The 15,472-nt window shown below is 44.2% G+C and overlaps 1 protein-coding gene across 9 annotated transcripts in view; it reads right to left on the reverse strand.

Moving 5' to 3' along the window:
- The window catches only part of FAM169A (family with sequence similarity 169 member A), a 209,080-nt gene that overhangs the window by 73,147 nt on the left and 120,461 nt on the right, over window positions 1-15,472 (reverse strand). For 4 of the 9 annotated variants that reach the window (XM_053223942.1, XM_027040050.2, XM_027040034.2 and 1 more), the window contains one exon: window positions 5,130-5,301. The exons of 1 other annotated variant lie outside the window; for it this stretch is intronic. In XM_053223942.1, the coding sequence (XP_053079917.1) occupies window positions 5,130-5,168 (39 nt within the window). In that variant the 5' untranslated portion in view covers window positions 5,169-5,301. Of the gene's footprint in view, window positions 1-337; window positions 475-538; window positions 673-964; window positions 1,099-5,129; window positions 5,302-11,184; window positions 11,204-15,472 lie in introns of those variants that run through there. 4 more of the 9 variants (XM_027040040.2, XM_027040058.2, XM_053223962.1 and 1 more) reach the window with 4 other exon arrangements.

Here is a 15,472-nt window from a genome sequence, read left to right on the forward strand (position 1 = left end):
AAAATGACAAAGTGCCTAACAGTTCTGAATACAATTACAACTTTTCCTTCCCGCAGTCTCTGAGTAACCTGCTCGCTCAGCCCCAACCCCCTCAAAAATCCTCACACTTGAGCATTTTAATTGATGTTTCCAAAGGATCTCTCCAAGGGGGAAGGGGGCCTGCATCAGGTGGTTATTTTAGAATCTACTCTAATAATCTACAATAACCTAAGATACCCACACCAGTTTCCAGAATCGAGTCAGAGGTTTCATCATTTCTCCCAAAGGACAATAATAGGAGTAAATGCAATCCAGATCCCCGAGGCATAAACAACCCAGGGCTCGATGCTTCACCCACCGATCTCCTGGGGCACAGGCCTCGAAAAACTGCACAATGGGCGGCTAAGAATTAGAACAAAATTGCGATGCCCTTCATTCTCGAAGAGAATCTATACAGTATCTGTTCCAGAGGTTCAATGCAAGGGAGGTGGGCAGAGCATCTCCGGAGGCCACCTGCGTGGCTGAACCCGAGCCTAAACGCCTCGGCGCGCCGCCTCACCAGGTCCGCTTTCCACCGAGCCAGGGCAACGGGCGAGCGCGGCCAGGCTCCAGGTGGGGCGCAGTGGGAGGGGAGGGGGCTCGGCACGCAGCAGCCGGGGAGCCGAAGCCGAGCCCAGGCCAGCCAAGGAAGAAGGCGGCATTCCCTCACACAAAATGGTGGCGCTGACGCGGAGGCCCGCGCACCTGGGGACGCGCCACACGCCCCTCGGGGGACGCGGCCGGCCGCCGGCGGCTGGACGCGCGCCCGGGGCCCGGGAGGCCGGCGTGGGCCTGCGCAGCGGCCGAGTCCACAAGGCGGCCCGCAGCCGGCGGCCCGCGTCGCCGCCCGCGGGGGCGCGGGGCCGGAGCCGGCGGGGCGCGGGGTCGGACGCGGCAGCCTCGGCCTCAGCCCGCGGCCCCCGCCCGGGACGGACAGCGCACTCACCTCGGACGCGCCTCCGGAGCCACCGGAGCCCGGGAAAGGAGGCGGAGCCGCGGGAATGAATGGAGCCGGCGGCTCGCTGGCGACCCCCGGCCGGTCCCGGGCCGCGTCGCTCGCGGCTGCCAGGGCGGGTACGGCCGCCTCCCCCTCGCCCCGGACGCCCGGCTCCTAGTCGGCGGGTCGGCCGCAGCCCACCGTGCCCTCCGCCGGCGTGACGCACTGGCGCCGCAGCGCCTCCAGCCTTTGCTGCCGCGCAGCGCCCGCGCCCACCGCGAATCCCCCCGCCCGCGCCGCGCGGCCCCTCCTCGGCGCCGGGACGCCGCCCTGCCTCCCTCCGGACCCGGCCTTCAGACGGCCTCCGGGCAGGTGCCGGCCGGGCCAGCCGGGGGGCGCCGCGCGGCCCCCGCCTCGCCCCTGGCGCCCGCTCGGCCCGCCTGGGCCGCCGTCACAAGGCAGGGCGCGACGCCCCAGCTCAGGGCTGTGGCCCGGTATTAAAGAGTGACCTTGGCTTAGATATAAAAATAGGTGCGGGTAAGCTGCGGGGACTACGACGCTGAATTTGCGTATTCCTTTAATGTCAACATTCGCAGAATCCCGTTTGCACACGCCAGCGGAGATCTCCTCCAGTCTGGCAATGGCGCGGGCCCTCCCAGAATGTATACTGGGTGAACCAAGACATCCCGGCCTCTGGACTCCGATGCAGGGAGCTCGGGCGAGGACCGTGGGCCTGCGCCCCGCCACCTCCTTCCTAAACCCACTGCTACCTAGGAGGATGCCAGGGAAAAGGAAGTTGAGCTCTCCACGCACAGTCTGGACGAGTCCAAGAGCCATGACTTCCATCTTAAGATAATAAGGAATCACTAAATTTCCTGCGTTGACCTTTTCTCTTTCAGAATGTAGGACAAGCAAACTAGCCCAGACCCAGAAGGATGGCGGCCCCACCCTCCTTTCTTCCTCTTCCCGCTCCTAACTCACTTCAAGGCCCTCTTGATAATTACACTCCCACGAAAGAAAGATATGCTCTCAAGTATTTAAAGCGTGGTAGATTTCTTAAAAGTAATGCATGCCATAGTTTAAATATGTTTAAGAAATGTATTGATCAGTATTCTATGTAATTTTAAGACCTTTTTATACACAAACTCTGGAAAATAAACTTAAACATCCAAGATCTGTGGCATTGTTTTCAGCTCACCCAGTAAATTTCAAATTGTTTTTCACTCCTCAAAAATACTTAGCAATCACAATACCAGTCTTTCACAAATTTAATAGTGATCAACAAGGTCAATAAATACTTCAGAGAAGACTTGTTGATAGAGACATAATGGATTCAGATTTTTTTTTAATTGGATAGGCTTTTCTGCCTCGAGTTGCTCTTAAAAAATAAGGTCACATCTACTATGTTTAATTTGTAACATTTAGCAGAAATCTTAAATGTTACATGCCAAATATTTACCATTTTTAGTGGACCTTAACAAACTAGACCTAATTGAGCAGGAATTTTGAATAGTTTGGTTTTTATGCGTAGCAAATGTTAAATGAATGGAGTTATAAAACCTTTGAATTTCTATTTTTAGAGCTGTACGCAAGTAGGAGTCTCCAGGGTAATCCCAAACAATTGCCACTTTGGGAAGATATTCTTCTTTTTGCTACCAGAGGCTACAGTTGTTGAAGCTGTAAGCCCCAGTACAAAGCTAGGCAGAACAACTTGTTCCGAATGTTTGAATCATGGGCGTATTGAGTTTTAGCTATAAGTTTTGTGGGTGAGTACTTGTGCTTGAGAGGCTTGTCTCCCAAATGTCTGGCCACTCTGGTGGGCATCAGAACTATACCCACCCAGCCCTATAAAAGAGTCCAGTGACCCCATCCAGACAGCTAAACCCAACTGTCTTCCTATGGCAAGGATTCTACCTTCAGAGAACCACTGAAGAAGTTCTGTCTCCTACTTATGTGAGGAGTGTTCTGTGAGGACACTCTGACTTCATTCTCTTTTCTCTACTTGCAACATTATGTGGCCTTGGGTGTTTAAGAAAAAAAAATCATTTACTTACTTCTTTGGCCACGATTCATTAAATCTTGCTTGTCTGTTACCCCATAGTCTTGGGGATCCATGAGCAATTAGTGGGCAAAGAACTAAAAAGTGAGCCTTTATCAGATTAATACATGCTGTGAATGACTACCAAAACATTTTGAAATATATTTGAGGCTTTGGTCTAAAAAGTTTTGTAAAGGGGCCCCTAGGTGGCTCAGTCAGTTGAGCGTCTGTCTGACTTCAGCTCAGGTCATGATTTCATGGTTCCTGGGTGCAAGCCCCACATTGGGCTCTGTGCTGTCAGCACAGAGCCTGCTTTGGATCCTCTGTTCCCCTCTCTCTGTCCATCCCCCACCTGTGGTCTCCCCAAAGTAAGTAAATATTTAGAAATAAGAAATACATACACACACACATACATACATACATACATACATACATACATAAATAGTTTTGTAGAGAATAAAAGGACTATTGCTTTGGGGTTTGTTGTTGCATATGCTTGCTCTGATTATTATTTTGTTAAGTTACAAGCAGAAGGAAACATGCTAAGAGTTTCCATTGCATTTTTAGTACATGTTCAAAGGGGAATGGAACCTTTTTTTTTTTAAGTAATCTCTACACCCAATGTGGGGCTTGAACTCATGACCCAGAGATCAAGAGTCACAGACTCTTCTGACTCAGCCAGCCAGGCGACCCAAGGGTGGAACTATATTAAGAGAAGATTGCCACAACTGGATTTTGGAGGTTGCTTACCAGAGAAGAGTCCTAGCACTGGAAAAGAGGAGTTCCTAATGGCTAAAATAATGGCTGATGTTTTTGACTGCTAACAAATGCCCAGGTACTCATTCTACTAACTTCTTTGTGGAAATTAACTCATTTATTTCTCACACTCATCCTTTGAAGTACATACTAATATTGTCCCCATTTAACATACAAAAGACTGAGGCGCACACGGAGAAGCTAAGTAATTAGCCCGTGGTCACACAGCTAATAATTCTGGCACTATGGCTCAGTAGTACACTTCCTTAACCAGTATTCTTTACCACCTTTTGTGTGCACAAAATCCTATGCCATATGATTGGATTTTGCTTTTGAAGCCCTAAAACATACCAAATTCTCATTGCCTTCATGTTTAAAGTATTTCTTAGATCTAGTGGTATTTTCCTGGACATGAAGAGAAAATTAAACCCTTAGTTAGAAAACTTGTAAGACTTCCTCATATGTGTTAAACAAAACTGTATCCTCTGTTAGTTTTTGAAAGGCAAAAATATTTTTTAAAAACCGTTCTGGGGCGCCTGGGTGGCTCAGTCGGTTAAGCGTCCGACTTCGGCTCAGGTCATGATCTCGCGGTCCGTGGGTTCGAGCCCCGCGTCCGGCTCTGTGCTGCCATCTCAGAGCCTGGAGCCTGTTTCAGATTCTGTGTCTCCGTCTTTCTCTGACCTTCCCCTGTTCATGCTCTCTCTCTCTCTCTCTGTCTCAAAAATAAATAAATGTTAAAAAAAAAAATTTAAAAAAAAAAACGTTCTGCATCTTTCAAGGGTAATTGCTCTCCAAGTTTGTTTTTTTTTAATTTTTATTTTTTTACATTTTTATTTTATTTTTGACAGAGTAAGACAAAGCGTGAGCAGGGGAGGGGCAGAGAGAGAAGGAGACACAGAATCTGAAGCAGGTTCCAGGCTCTGAGCAAGCGGTCAGCACAGAGCCTGATGCGGGGCTTGAACCCACGAACTGTGAGATCAAGACCTGAGCCGAAGTCGGACGCCCAACCGACTGAGCCACCCAGGCGCCCCCCAAGTTTTTATTTTTTTTAGGTTCCAGAGAGTAATTATAAGTTTTATTTATATTTATATTTACTTAGTCTATGGAAGAAATATGATTCCCCAGAAGAGATTTACTACCATCACTGACCCTCCATTAGACTAAAATGTGTAGAACCAGGATCTAATATATAGAGTATATATGTTTTAAATTCCTAAAATCACAGTAGGAAAGTTTTAATGAATGAAGCAGGCCAGGGACTTCCAGATCTAAAATGTTAGCCAATGGATTAACTAGTTGGCTGATAATGTCAGCCATGGCAAAGGCGAAATGAGGAAGCAATCTTTCCTCCTTGGACTAGAAGAAAATAGGACTCCATACCATAGAATGCTTTGTTTCTTTCTCTGGTTTATGAAACATGTCACAGGAATGCTTTCAGGATTAAATGCAGCACTTTGATCGGGTTTTCTTTGTCAGGCACTACTACTGTCTGCAGATGTCAAATTCCTGAGTGATACTATGCGCAGGGTTGAGGGAAGCAGGTGGAAAGAACCTGAAGAACAAGAGAAATGACAGGTTTGAGAAGTCCAGTTACACTTGTTTTTTCTAGTTTGCTTTGGTCTAATGTGAAACAGAAGTTTAATCACAGAGTATTTGGTAAGTTCAATTTGGGTTTAAGGGAAATAACATGCGGTATTTTTCATACATATTTACATCGATGGCCGGTACTGCCAATTTGCCTAGTTAATATCCATTCCCTCCGCTTTTCTCTCACAGCCCCTATGTTGTTCAGGGTGGAAATGTGTCCAACTAAAACTATTTTCCTCCCCAGATTCCTCTTGCAACTGGGATAGTTATACAGTTACTGTGGCCAATGGAATGTAAACAAAAGATTGTTCAGTATAGCTTTCAAGAAAGCTTTATTTTTCTGATAAAAAAAAAAAAGATTCAGATATCCCTTTGCCTTTTGCCATTTGTGCTTTTTTCTTCTTCCTGCTTGGGAGGAAGACTTATGTCTGGGATCAGAGCAGCCATCTTGAAGCCATGAGCTGACCAAGGGAATGAAATCCGCGTGTAACTATACCCCAGCCAAGAGATAGGAACCTGGGACAATGATGACATTCTGGAGCTGCCACACCAATTCCACACCACCTACCTCCAGTCTTCTGTTACTTGCCAACAGATGCAACCCTAACCAAAAGTCAAAGTTAAACCTAAACCAAAGTCCTTGATATAGCTGGAAAAAAAAATAAAGGAACATTCTTCTATAGTATATATGCTATACTATAGAGATATTATTCTTTGATTTTGCTGCTCTATTAAGTAACTGCATTCTGGAGAAATCAGTGACTTACCTCCCCTAGTACTTGGTGAAAAAAAAAACCACCTCAGTTTTGACTATGAAAAGAATATCATATTTAACCAGGTAGTACATTTTATTTTTAACACATTTCACACATGACCTCAGTAAGTCTCTAATATCACTATGAGAAAGGATGACAAATGGCTGTCTAGAAATGATAAGAGTCATCTAGAAACAAGTTACTGGCCAAAGAGATCACCGTGCCGTATACATAAAGCATATACAGAAAAGTATAATTATGTTTTCATTTTTAATGAAAAACAAGTGGAAGAATCAGGATTTAGGGAGGGATCATAAAATTAGAACTTGTCTGTACTTTACAGAAAGCAACCTGGCGATACATATCAAAACTTCTGAAAATGTAAATGTGTTACCATAACACTACTCTTGGAAATCTATCTGAAGGAAACTTTTAGGAAGAAAAAAAAGTTATGTTCACGAAGATGTCATTGAAGCATTTTTTACCCTTTTTAAAAAATTTATTTCTTTAAAGTTTATTTATTTATTTTGAGAGAGAGAGAGAGAGAGAGAGAGACTGTGTGTGTGTGTCTGTGTGTGTGTGTGTGTGTGTGTGTGTGTGTGTGTGTGTATGCAAGCAGGGGAGGGGCAGAGAGAGGGAAAGTGAATCTCAAGCAGACTTTGTGCTCTCAGCACAGAGTCCGATGCAGGGCTCGATGTCATGAAATGTGAGATCAAGAGTGGGAGCTTAATGGACTGAGCCACCCGGGTGACCCAGCCTTTTTTTTTAATTTATTAATTTTTTCTTTTTTTTTTTAGTAATCTCTATATCCTACATAGGGTTCAAACTCACAATACAAAGATCAAGAGTTACATGCTCCCCCAAGTGAGCCAGGCAGGCACCCCTGAAGCATTTCTTTTCTTAAGAAAGCCAAAATGTATAAATACCATGAATGTTTAATAATAGGTATACTGTTGCTAATCACAGAAATGCAAAATGTTTGCCTTTCTTATTGCAGGCAATAAGAGGGATTATTTTTAATTGTTAATAGGAACTGGGAAGGCTTATTGAAACAGCTAAATCGTGTAATAGGTTGGCATGCAAAAGGGAATACCCATCTGGAGGCAATGTATCATAATCTCCATTGTCATTGTTGTTGGATTACATTTATTAAACACTTGTATGCCAGATATTGTACTGATGGGATTCAGAGCAGTCCACCCCAGAATGTGCCACTTTGGCATGAAGATTATTTGTAGCTAAAGACAATCAAGGCCCAACAGACTCAGAAAGAGCTTTTTACCTTCCCTGTAACTGCTCTAAAATTTTAGATAGAAAGCCTATACCAGGAAGAGCGCTATGACCAAAATTAACCTTTTTTTTTTTTTAACATAAGACTCCTCCTCATGGCATGGCATACATTTGTTTACCAAATATTGGCTCTTCCCATCTCCCTATGAATGATCTTTCTCCCGTGTGAAATGCCGGACTTCTATCCTCTTCTCTGTAGCTCAGGATGGCATATGAACCTCAGTTGCCTGTCAAAGAGCCTCTCATGTGTTAGTGGGGCACCTGTAAGTATGTAATTAAGTATTTCTCCTTTTAACCTGTTTTATGTCAATTTAATTATTAGAGCAACCAAAGACTTAAAGGGAAGAAAGGAGAAGTTTTCCTCCCTTGCAGTACTAAACATTTTACCTTAGTTGTCTTGCTTAATCCTCACACTATCTATTTGAGGTATAGTATCTACCTATACCTATATCTTCATTTCAAAGATGAGGAAACAGGTTTAGAGAGGTATGGAATTTTTTTTTAATGTTTACTTAATTTTGAGAGAGAGAGAGAGAGAGAGAGCGCACAAATGGGGGAGAGGCAGAGAGAGAGGGAGACACAGAATCCTAAGCAGGCTCCAGGCTCTGAGATGCCAGCACAGAGCCCGACGCGGGGCTCGAACTCACAAACCATGAGATCATGACCTGAGCCCAAGTCCCATGCTTAACTGACTGAGCCACCCAGTTGCCCCAAGAGGTATGGAAATTGACCCAAGGTGCTGAAGCAGGAAATTGACCATTGTTCTCAATTACTCTAGACTTAGACATTAGACTACAGACTTAACTGTACCTCTTCTCAATTAGCATATATCCAGCTTCTAGAAAATATTTGCATTAACATCCTCTCACCCAATATTTATACATTTATTGACTCAACACATGTGTTTTAAAATGTCTATTATGTCAGGCACTGCTCTAGATGGACTCTGTGATGTGGTAGTGCAATGAATGGGACAGGCAGAGCCAATTAGAAACGTGCATATGGCCTGTAGAACAATGGCTTACTGGCTGAACTGAGAAGACAGCCAAGGCTTTTAGCAGAGTGTAGAGTGTCAAGAAATGAGGCTGGAGAAACAGGCAGGACCAGTTATTCTTTTAAAAAGTCCTGGCCAGCCATGATAAAGAGAGTGGACTCAATCCCAAAGGCAATGGAGAGACATTTGAAGAGTTTAAATTTCAGACTGACATGACCACACTTGCATGTTAGCAAATTTTCTTAGGCAGCAATGTGAAAAATGAGTCGAAGAGAAGACTGGAGGCAAAGAGGCAGTTATGGAACTGATACAGACTGATGACAGTCTGGTCTAGAGCCCACAGTGAGGATGAAGAGAAGTAAATGAATTCTAAAGCTTAAAGGTGAGAAGTAGAGTCAACATGACTTGGCAAAATGTGCCATGTAATAGAGAAGACAAGATCACCAGGTTTTTGGCTTGAACCATTGGGTGGATGCTGGTGCTGCTCACCAAAATAGGAATCACTGGAGAATAAGGATTTGGAAGGTAAAAATCATTATGTCCATTTTGGCTATGTTGAGGTTTTTTTGTTTTGTTTTGTTTTTGTTTGCTTGTTTGTTTTAGAAACAGAGAGCACTTGAGCAGGGGAGAGAGGCAAAGGAAGAGAGAAAGAGAATCATAAGCAGGCTCCGTCCTCAGCATGAAGCCTGACACAGGACTTGATTCCAGACTCTGGGATCGTGATTCAAGCCAAAATCAAGAGTCAGACACTCAACAAACTGAGCCACCCAGGCGTCCCTTGGCTATGTTTGTTATGTGCTGTGAGATATCCAAGTGGAGACATATGAAATAGATCTTTAGGAACTACAGGTCAGAGGACATATCTAGACTGAAGTTATAGATGGAAAGCCATCAGCACAGGAAGGGTTATGGAAACCATGGAATGAATGAGCTTGCTGAGGAAGAATGGGAGAAAAAAAACACATGCCCAGTCAAAATCTAATAGGATTTAGACGATCTAAATCTTCTTAAGAAGATCCTACATGGGAAGCAGAGCTGTGACAAGAGAGGAAAGGGAAACTGTGGTGTTATAGAAGCCAAAAGAAAAAGGAGCTGATCTTCAGTGGAGTTAAAAGCTCCCTTCAGAATTTATCCAAAGGAACTAATTAAGGATGAGCACAAAGATTTGCTTATAGGACTATTTCAATATTGTTTGTAATAGGGAAATACTGGTGGTGGAGAAAGGGCAGGAAAGTCCACCAAGAAGTTGCGAAATAAATGTTGGCACATCCAATGTACCAAAAATGCAATGTTGTGTCATTTTTTAATTACATTTCTGAAAATAAAATAAAATAAATTGCATTTATGAACAATATTTAATAACATCAGGAAATAATTAAGTAGAAAACACATCTGTTTAAAAAGATCCCACTTTTGCTTTTAATATTATGCTTAATCATATGGATATATTCAGAGAATATATAGGCCATAAAGACATATATTGAAATGTTAACAGCAAAAGTTGGAAAACGGATTAGAAAGAGGCAAAACAGGGTAGTAGGATTACTGGAGAGGAGATTTATATTTTGTTTATAGTTTTTTAATTTTCCATGATGAACACATAGTCCTTTTATAATAAAAAATCCATTGGGTTTTTGGTTAAGAAATTTATAGCACATAACCCATACTGTGCAGTGATTAAGTATTATATTTATAGGTGGCGCCTGCCCAGCTCAGTCAGAAGAGAATGCAACTCTTGATCTCCAGGTTGTGAATTCCAGCACCGCGTTGGGTGTGGAGATTACTTAAATAAATAAAACTTTTCAAAAAAACAAGAAGTACTATATTTATGGAAACTAGATAGCAACATGGAAAAATATGAGTGCTAGAATATTAAGTTACAGCAAGTTATATTACTTTCATAGAAAGAACCGGATAAGGGCCAGTTAAAGAACTATCAAAGATAAAACCACACACTGGTTAAAGCGAGTAAAGACAAATGTTATTCAGTAACCATCGTGGTCGGGGAAAAGAGCTGACTTCTAATTCTGATTTGTGCAGAGGTGACTGAACCTTTTGAAAAGAGAACTGTAAGCAGAAAGAGTTAGTGGCCCCCAGAAAAAGAAAGACCAGACACAGATTTTGCAACCCTTGACAAATCATCTTAGGCCGCCAGCTATTTTCCAAGATCTGTGCCTCACCCACTCTACGTGCCCTAGAACACTACTTGTGGAACTTCCTAGGAGGTATCAGAACTACAAAGAAATGCAAAAACCTCACTAGTTAGGATTTTAAGGGAACAAAGGGAATGCAAAAACAGGCTCTATGAGGCCAGGAAATAGCCCACCCATATCAGAGACAGTAGATCAATGGTAAAACTCAAAGAGCGTTTCAGAAGTAAGCAGGGCCCTCCATTCCTAACTGTAGATAAGGAGCCCAAGACCCCATCCAGTTTATACCAACTCTCAGAGCGTGCTCATAGCCCCTTCCCTTTGTCTGACAGTTACCTTGCTTCGCTAGAACATTACATTCTCTGCCCTAGGAGGAGCACGAGCTTCTGTTATTAACATAACAGAGGATGCATGTATAGGCACATTTTCTAAGGATGCCTGAGCAACCATCAGCCCACCTTTCCAAGCGATGACAAAGCTCCCCTTTCTGAATATTCATCCTAAACTGTAAATTAAAGGAACCCACCCATCCCTGCTCGGGGAGTCATGGCTTTCAAAGTTATTCCCCATGATCTCAGTTCCTGCAAATAAAGTTTCCTTTGGTTTACAACTCCACTTGGGGTAGTCTCCATCTGTAACTCACCAAGAAACCAACTCACCGTAGTTCAATTACAGAATGAGGGAGGAGGGCGGAGGAGCAAGGGTATGTCGATCAGAGCCGGAGAAGTGAAAAGTTACAAAAAGTGGGCAAGAATATTGGTTAGTGACAACGTGACTCAGTCATCTGTGTCTGTGAACTGGAATTTATCCAAGCTAGGCTTCTACTTCCCACAGAGCCTGGAAGACAGAGGTCCTATTAACTGGATTATTACATTTCAAAGAAATGGCTTTCAAGTTTTTGGAAAAGGCACTCTGGGGGTTGTAGGAGATACATGCACATCTCAACGGGACAGAGGAAGAATTTACAACTGGAAGCTGTTTGTTTTGTTTTGTTTTGTTTTTTTAATGCTCTAAGAAAGGGAGGTCAAGGGCATTTGATCAGGTGTTGGCTGGAACAAACAGTAACTCTCTTGGCAGCTGTGAGCTTTTCCAGACAGGAACTGAAGCAGGGCCAGATCATCCCGGGGCCTGGGACTGCTGGAAGCCATGCTGGAGTTCAGTCAGCTCTCCTAGTGCAGGGGTTTAGATGGAGTTGTAGGTGCCCAGAGTTTCCGCAGTTCTCAGGGCCAACGTGTCCACAAAGAGGGACAACTCCAAAAGAGACTGAGAAGGTTCTCTTCCTGCGTAACAGGGTAAAGGTCTCTGCCCCATCAGTCTCACAATAAATGAGTCCCTATACTTCAATCCTTGCCCACTGCCCTAGCAGAATCAATATGTGGATAAAGAGAGGTTCTGGGAGGGGCCCCTGGGTGGCTCAGTAGGTTGAGGGTCCAACTTCGGCTCAGGTCATGATCTCACAGTTCGTGGGTTCGAGCCCTGTGTCAGGCTCTGTGCTGACAGCTCAGAGCCTGGAGCCTGCTTTGGATTCTGTGTCTCCCTCTTTTCTGTGCCCCTACCCCGCTCGCACTCTGTCTGTCTGTCTCTCTCTCTCTCTCAAAAATAAACTTCAAAAAATTAAAAAAAAAAAAAAGAGAGAGAGAGAAAGAGAGAGAGAGAGAGTTTCTGGGAATGCATGCAATACTGTCATTGTTTCACTGGCTCCACACACAGCTGGGCCCTGTACAAGGCCACACACCACAGACGGCCCAAGAAAAGGCTGAAACCCTGCTGGGGTTCTGTGTGCCAAGCCAAGCCTCCTAACTCTAGGCTTCATCAGCCAGAAGGAGGGGTGCCTTTTTCTAACTTGTCTATCCTGAAGGAGAAACTTTTTTGAACAAAACAAAGTGTTTTTCGACACTGAGGTGATCCTAACTCTATTAGGTGAAGGATCATGAACACTGGCAAGCAGATCCAGGATAATTTGGGATTGCCCTTTATGGAGCTCCATAAGAAGACATAACTCATTTTAAATGAAAATCAATTTCCAGCCCATTATTTTGGGTTTTGGTGGCACGGTCCACACTCTGAGAACATTGTTATGCAAACACCCTACTAACTAAAACGTATACAATGCTTACACTTGTGTTTACTAAAGATAGAGGCATTGGGGCGCCTGGGTGGCTCAGTTGGTTAAGCATCTGACTTCGGCTCAGGTCATGATCTCACGGTTCATGAGTTCGAGCCCCGCGTCCGGCTCTGTGCTGACAGCTGGGAGCCTGAAACCTGCTTCAGATCCTGTGTCTCCCTCTTTCTCTGCCCCCTACCCACTCACTCTCTCTCTCTCTCAAAAATAAATAAACATTAAAAAAAATAATAATAATAAATAAAGATAGAGGCATTATAATCTCACCCCACCCCCATTCACTTTCCTACACACCTATTCAACACCCCCACCATGAGCTTCTTTTACTGATTTCGAAAAATATTAGAAAGTAGGAGGTGGCAACATTACTGACCAGCTTTCTTCACGTCAGGGACTGCACAAGGGACTTGATTCACAGCTAAATTCTGTCCTACAGATAATGGTGGAACATAAAATGCTGTCCAAGTAAAGATTTGCATATGGAAGCCTTAGATACTGTAATTAAGAAAAGCACAAAGCTAGGGGCGCCTGGGTGGCTCAGTGGATTAAGCTTCCCACTTCGGCTCAGTTCATGATCTTAAGGTTTGTGAGTTCGAGCCCCTTGTCAGGCTCTGTACCAACAGCTCAGAGCCTGGAGCCTACTTTGGATTCTGTGTCTCCCTCTCTCTCTGCCTTTTCCCCACTCATGCTGTCAATCTCTCTCTCAAAAATAAACATTTTAAAAAATTTTTTTAAAAAAAGGAAAAGAAAAACATAAAAGGAAGACTCCTTTACTCCAACGTCAAAACCCCAAAATCAAAACAAACAAACAAAAACCTGTGAAACTCTGAATACTCCAGCTCAACCAGGATGATTACGGAGGAAAAAAAGAATTCAGCAAATCACTTGAATTCCTTTATATTGCAAAGGAGCAAAACGGGATGGAACTTTGAACCCGAACAAAAACACATCCGACAGCAGCAAAAGGCATGTCCTGCCAAGGCTTAGAGGACAGACAGTCAGTCTTCTGCTTCCCCCCACATCAAGGCAGAAACAATACACAATGTCTCTCAATTTTTCTGCCTGGCCTTGGTTTGAAAATGCTACAGAGGAACTGATTAGAGACGGCGTGGGGGATGGGGTGGACCCAGGCCTTCAGTGTGGTGCAGACTCCCTCGTGCTTTCCCTATTGCAGTGCCTCTCCAGCTTTGCTAAAAATGCATTGTCCCAAGTCTCTCCCCTACAGATTTCAATCCAGGAGATCTAGAATGGGGCCAAAGAATCCACATTTTAAATATGCACCATAGCTACGATCTTTATCATAAACTCTGTATAGATGGTGAGATTAACTAACACAATAGAGAAACTGGGATGAGACAAAGAGCGTCATACACGTATGGCAGAGTGAAGGGATTTAAAGGATTTATTTTTAGGTATTCTCTTGCACCCAAGGCGGGGCTCGAACTCAAAACCTTGAGATCAAGAGTCACATGCTCCACCAACTGAGCCAACCAGGTGTCACACAAAGTGAAGGGATTTAAACTTCTGATTTTTCTATGTTATTTTAAGATCTAACACTTACAGGAAGGTGCACAAGGTCTCTAATATTAAGGGTATAGTTCAATTATTATTTTTTTTAAGTTTACTTATTTATTTTGAGAGAGAGAAAGTACAAGTGGGGAAGGGCAGAGAGAGAGGGAGAAAGAGAGAATCCCAAGCCGGCTCAGAGCCGTCGGCATAGAGCCCGAAGTGGGGCTCCAACTCACCAACCGTGAGATCATGACCTGAGCAGATATCGAGGGTCAGGCGCTTAACTGACTGAACCACCCAGGCGCCCCTCAATGAATTTTTAATATGTAGACAACCAGATAACTACCACCCAGATCAATCACCACTACCAACACATCAGCACACTGCTTCATTCTCCCTACCAGTCAATACCACTCCCTAATGGTAACCCGTCTTCTGACATCTGACATCACAGTTTTGCCTGTTTGTGAATTTCATGCCAATAGAACTTAGTATACTTATATTTGAACTTTTTTGTGTCTGGCTTCTTTGGCTCAGCCTTACGTGTGTGACAGTCAACTATGTTGCTGAGTGTTGAAGTAGCTTTTTTTTATTTCCGTGTACTATCCCATTGTATAAAAATGCCAAGATTTATTTTCCCCTTCTCTTGTAGATGGACACCAACCATTTCAGAATCGTTTGGCACTCCTATATGAATTTTAGGAACAGCTTGTCCGTTTCTGCACAAAAGGCAGTTGGATTCTTGTACAGATCGCATTGAATCTACAGAATCTAATTCGCACATTGTTGTCATCTTAACAATATCATGTCTTCCAATATATAAACACCACATTGAAAGGGCGGGCCTACGCCAGCCGACTCCATCTTGTTCTGTGTCCTTCACCTTGACCACACCTCCTCCCCTTGAGTAACCCCCCCCTCACCTGCCTAACAGGACTCGACCCTTCCCCAGGACCCTTCCCCAGCCAATCGGCTGAGGCCACAGCCATTACCTCACCAACTGCCCCTAGGCCCCAATAAAACCTTTGTCCTTTTGAAACTCGCTCTCTTTCCCTGGTATCTCACCGCTGCGTCGGTGCAGGTAGGGGATTGAGCTCGAGCTAGCTCGAATAAAGGCTCTTTGCTTTTGCATCGGACTCGGCTCCCTAGTGGTCTTTGGGGATCACGAATTCTGGGCATAACATTTGGGGGCTCGGCCCGGGATCCCCAAGAACCCCGAGGGACCCCCGACCCGGAGAGCCTGACTGGCCACGGTTAGTGTCTTTGTTCTGTCTTTTCTGTGTGAGCTCATTTCTGGAATTCTGGTAGTGCCCGAC

Source organism: Acinonyx jubatus, chromosome A1, assembly GCF_027475565.1.
Source record: "Acinonyx jubatus isolate Ajub_Pintada_27869175 chromosome A1, VMU_Ajub_asm_v1.0, whole genome shotgun sequence".
NCBI classification, from domain to species: domain Eukaryota; kingdom Metazoa; phylum Chordata; class Mammalia; order Carnivora; family Felidae; genus Acinonyx; species Acinonyx jubatus.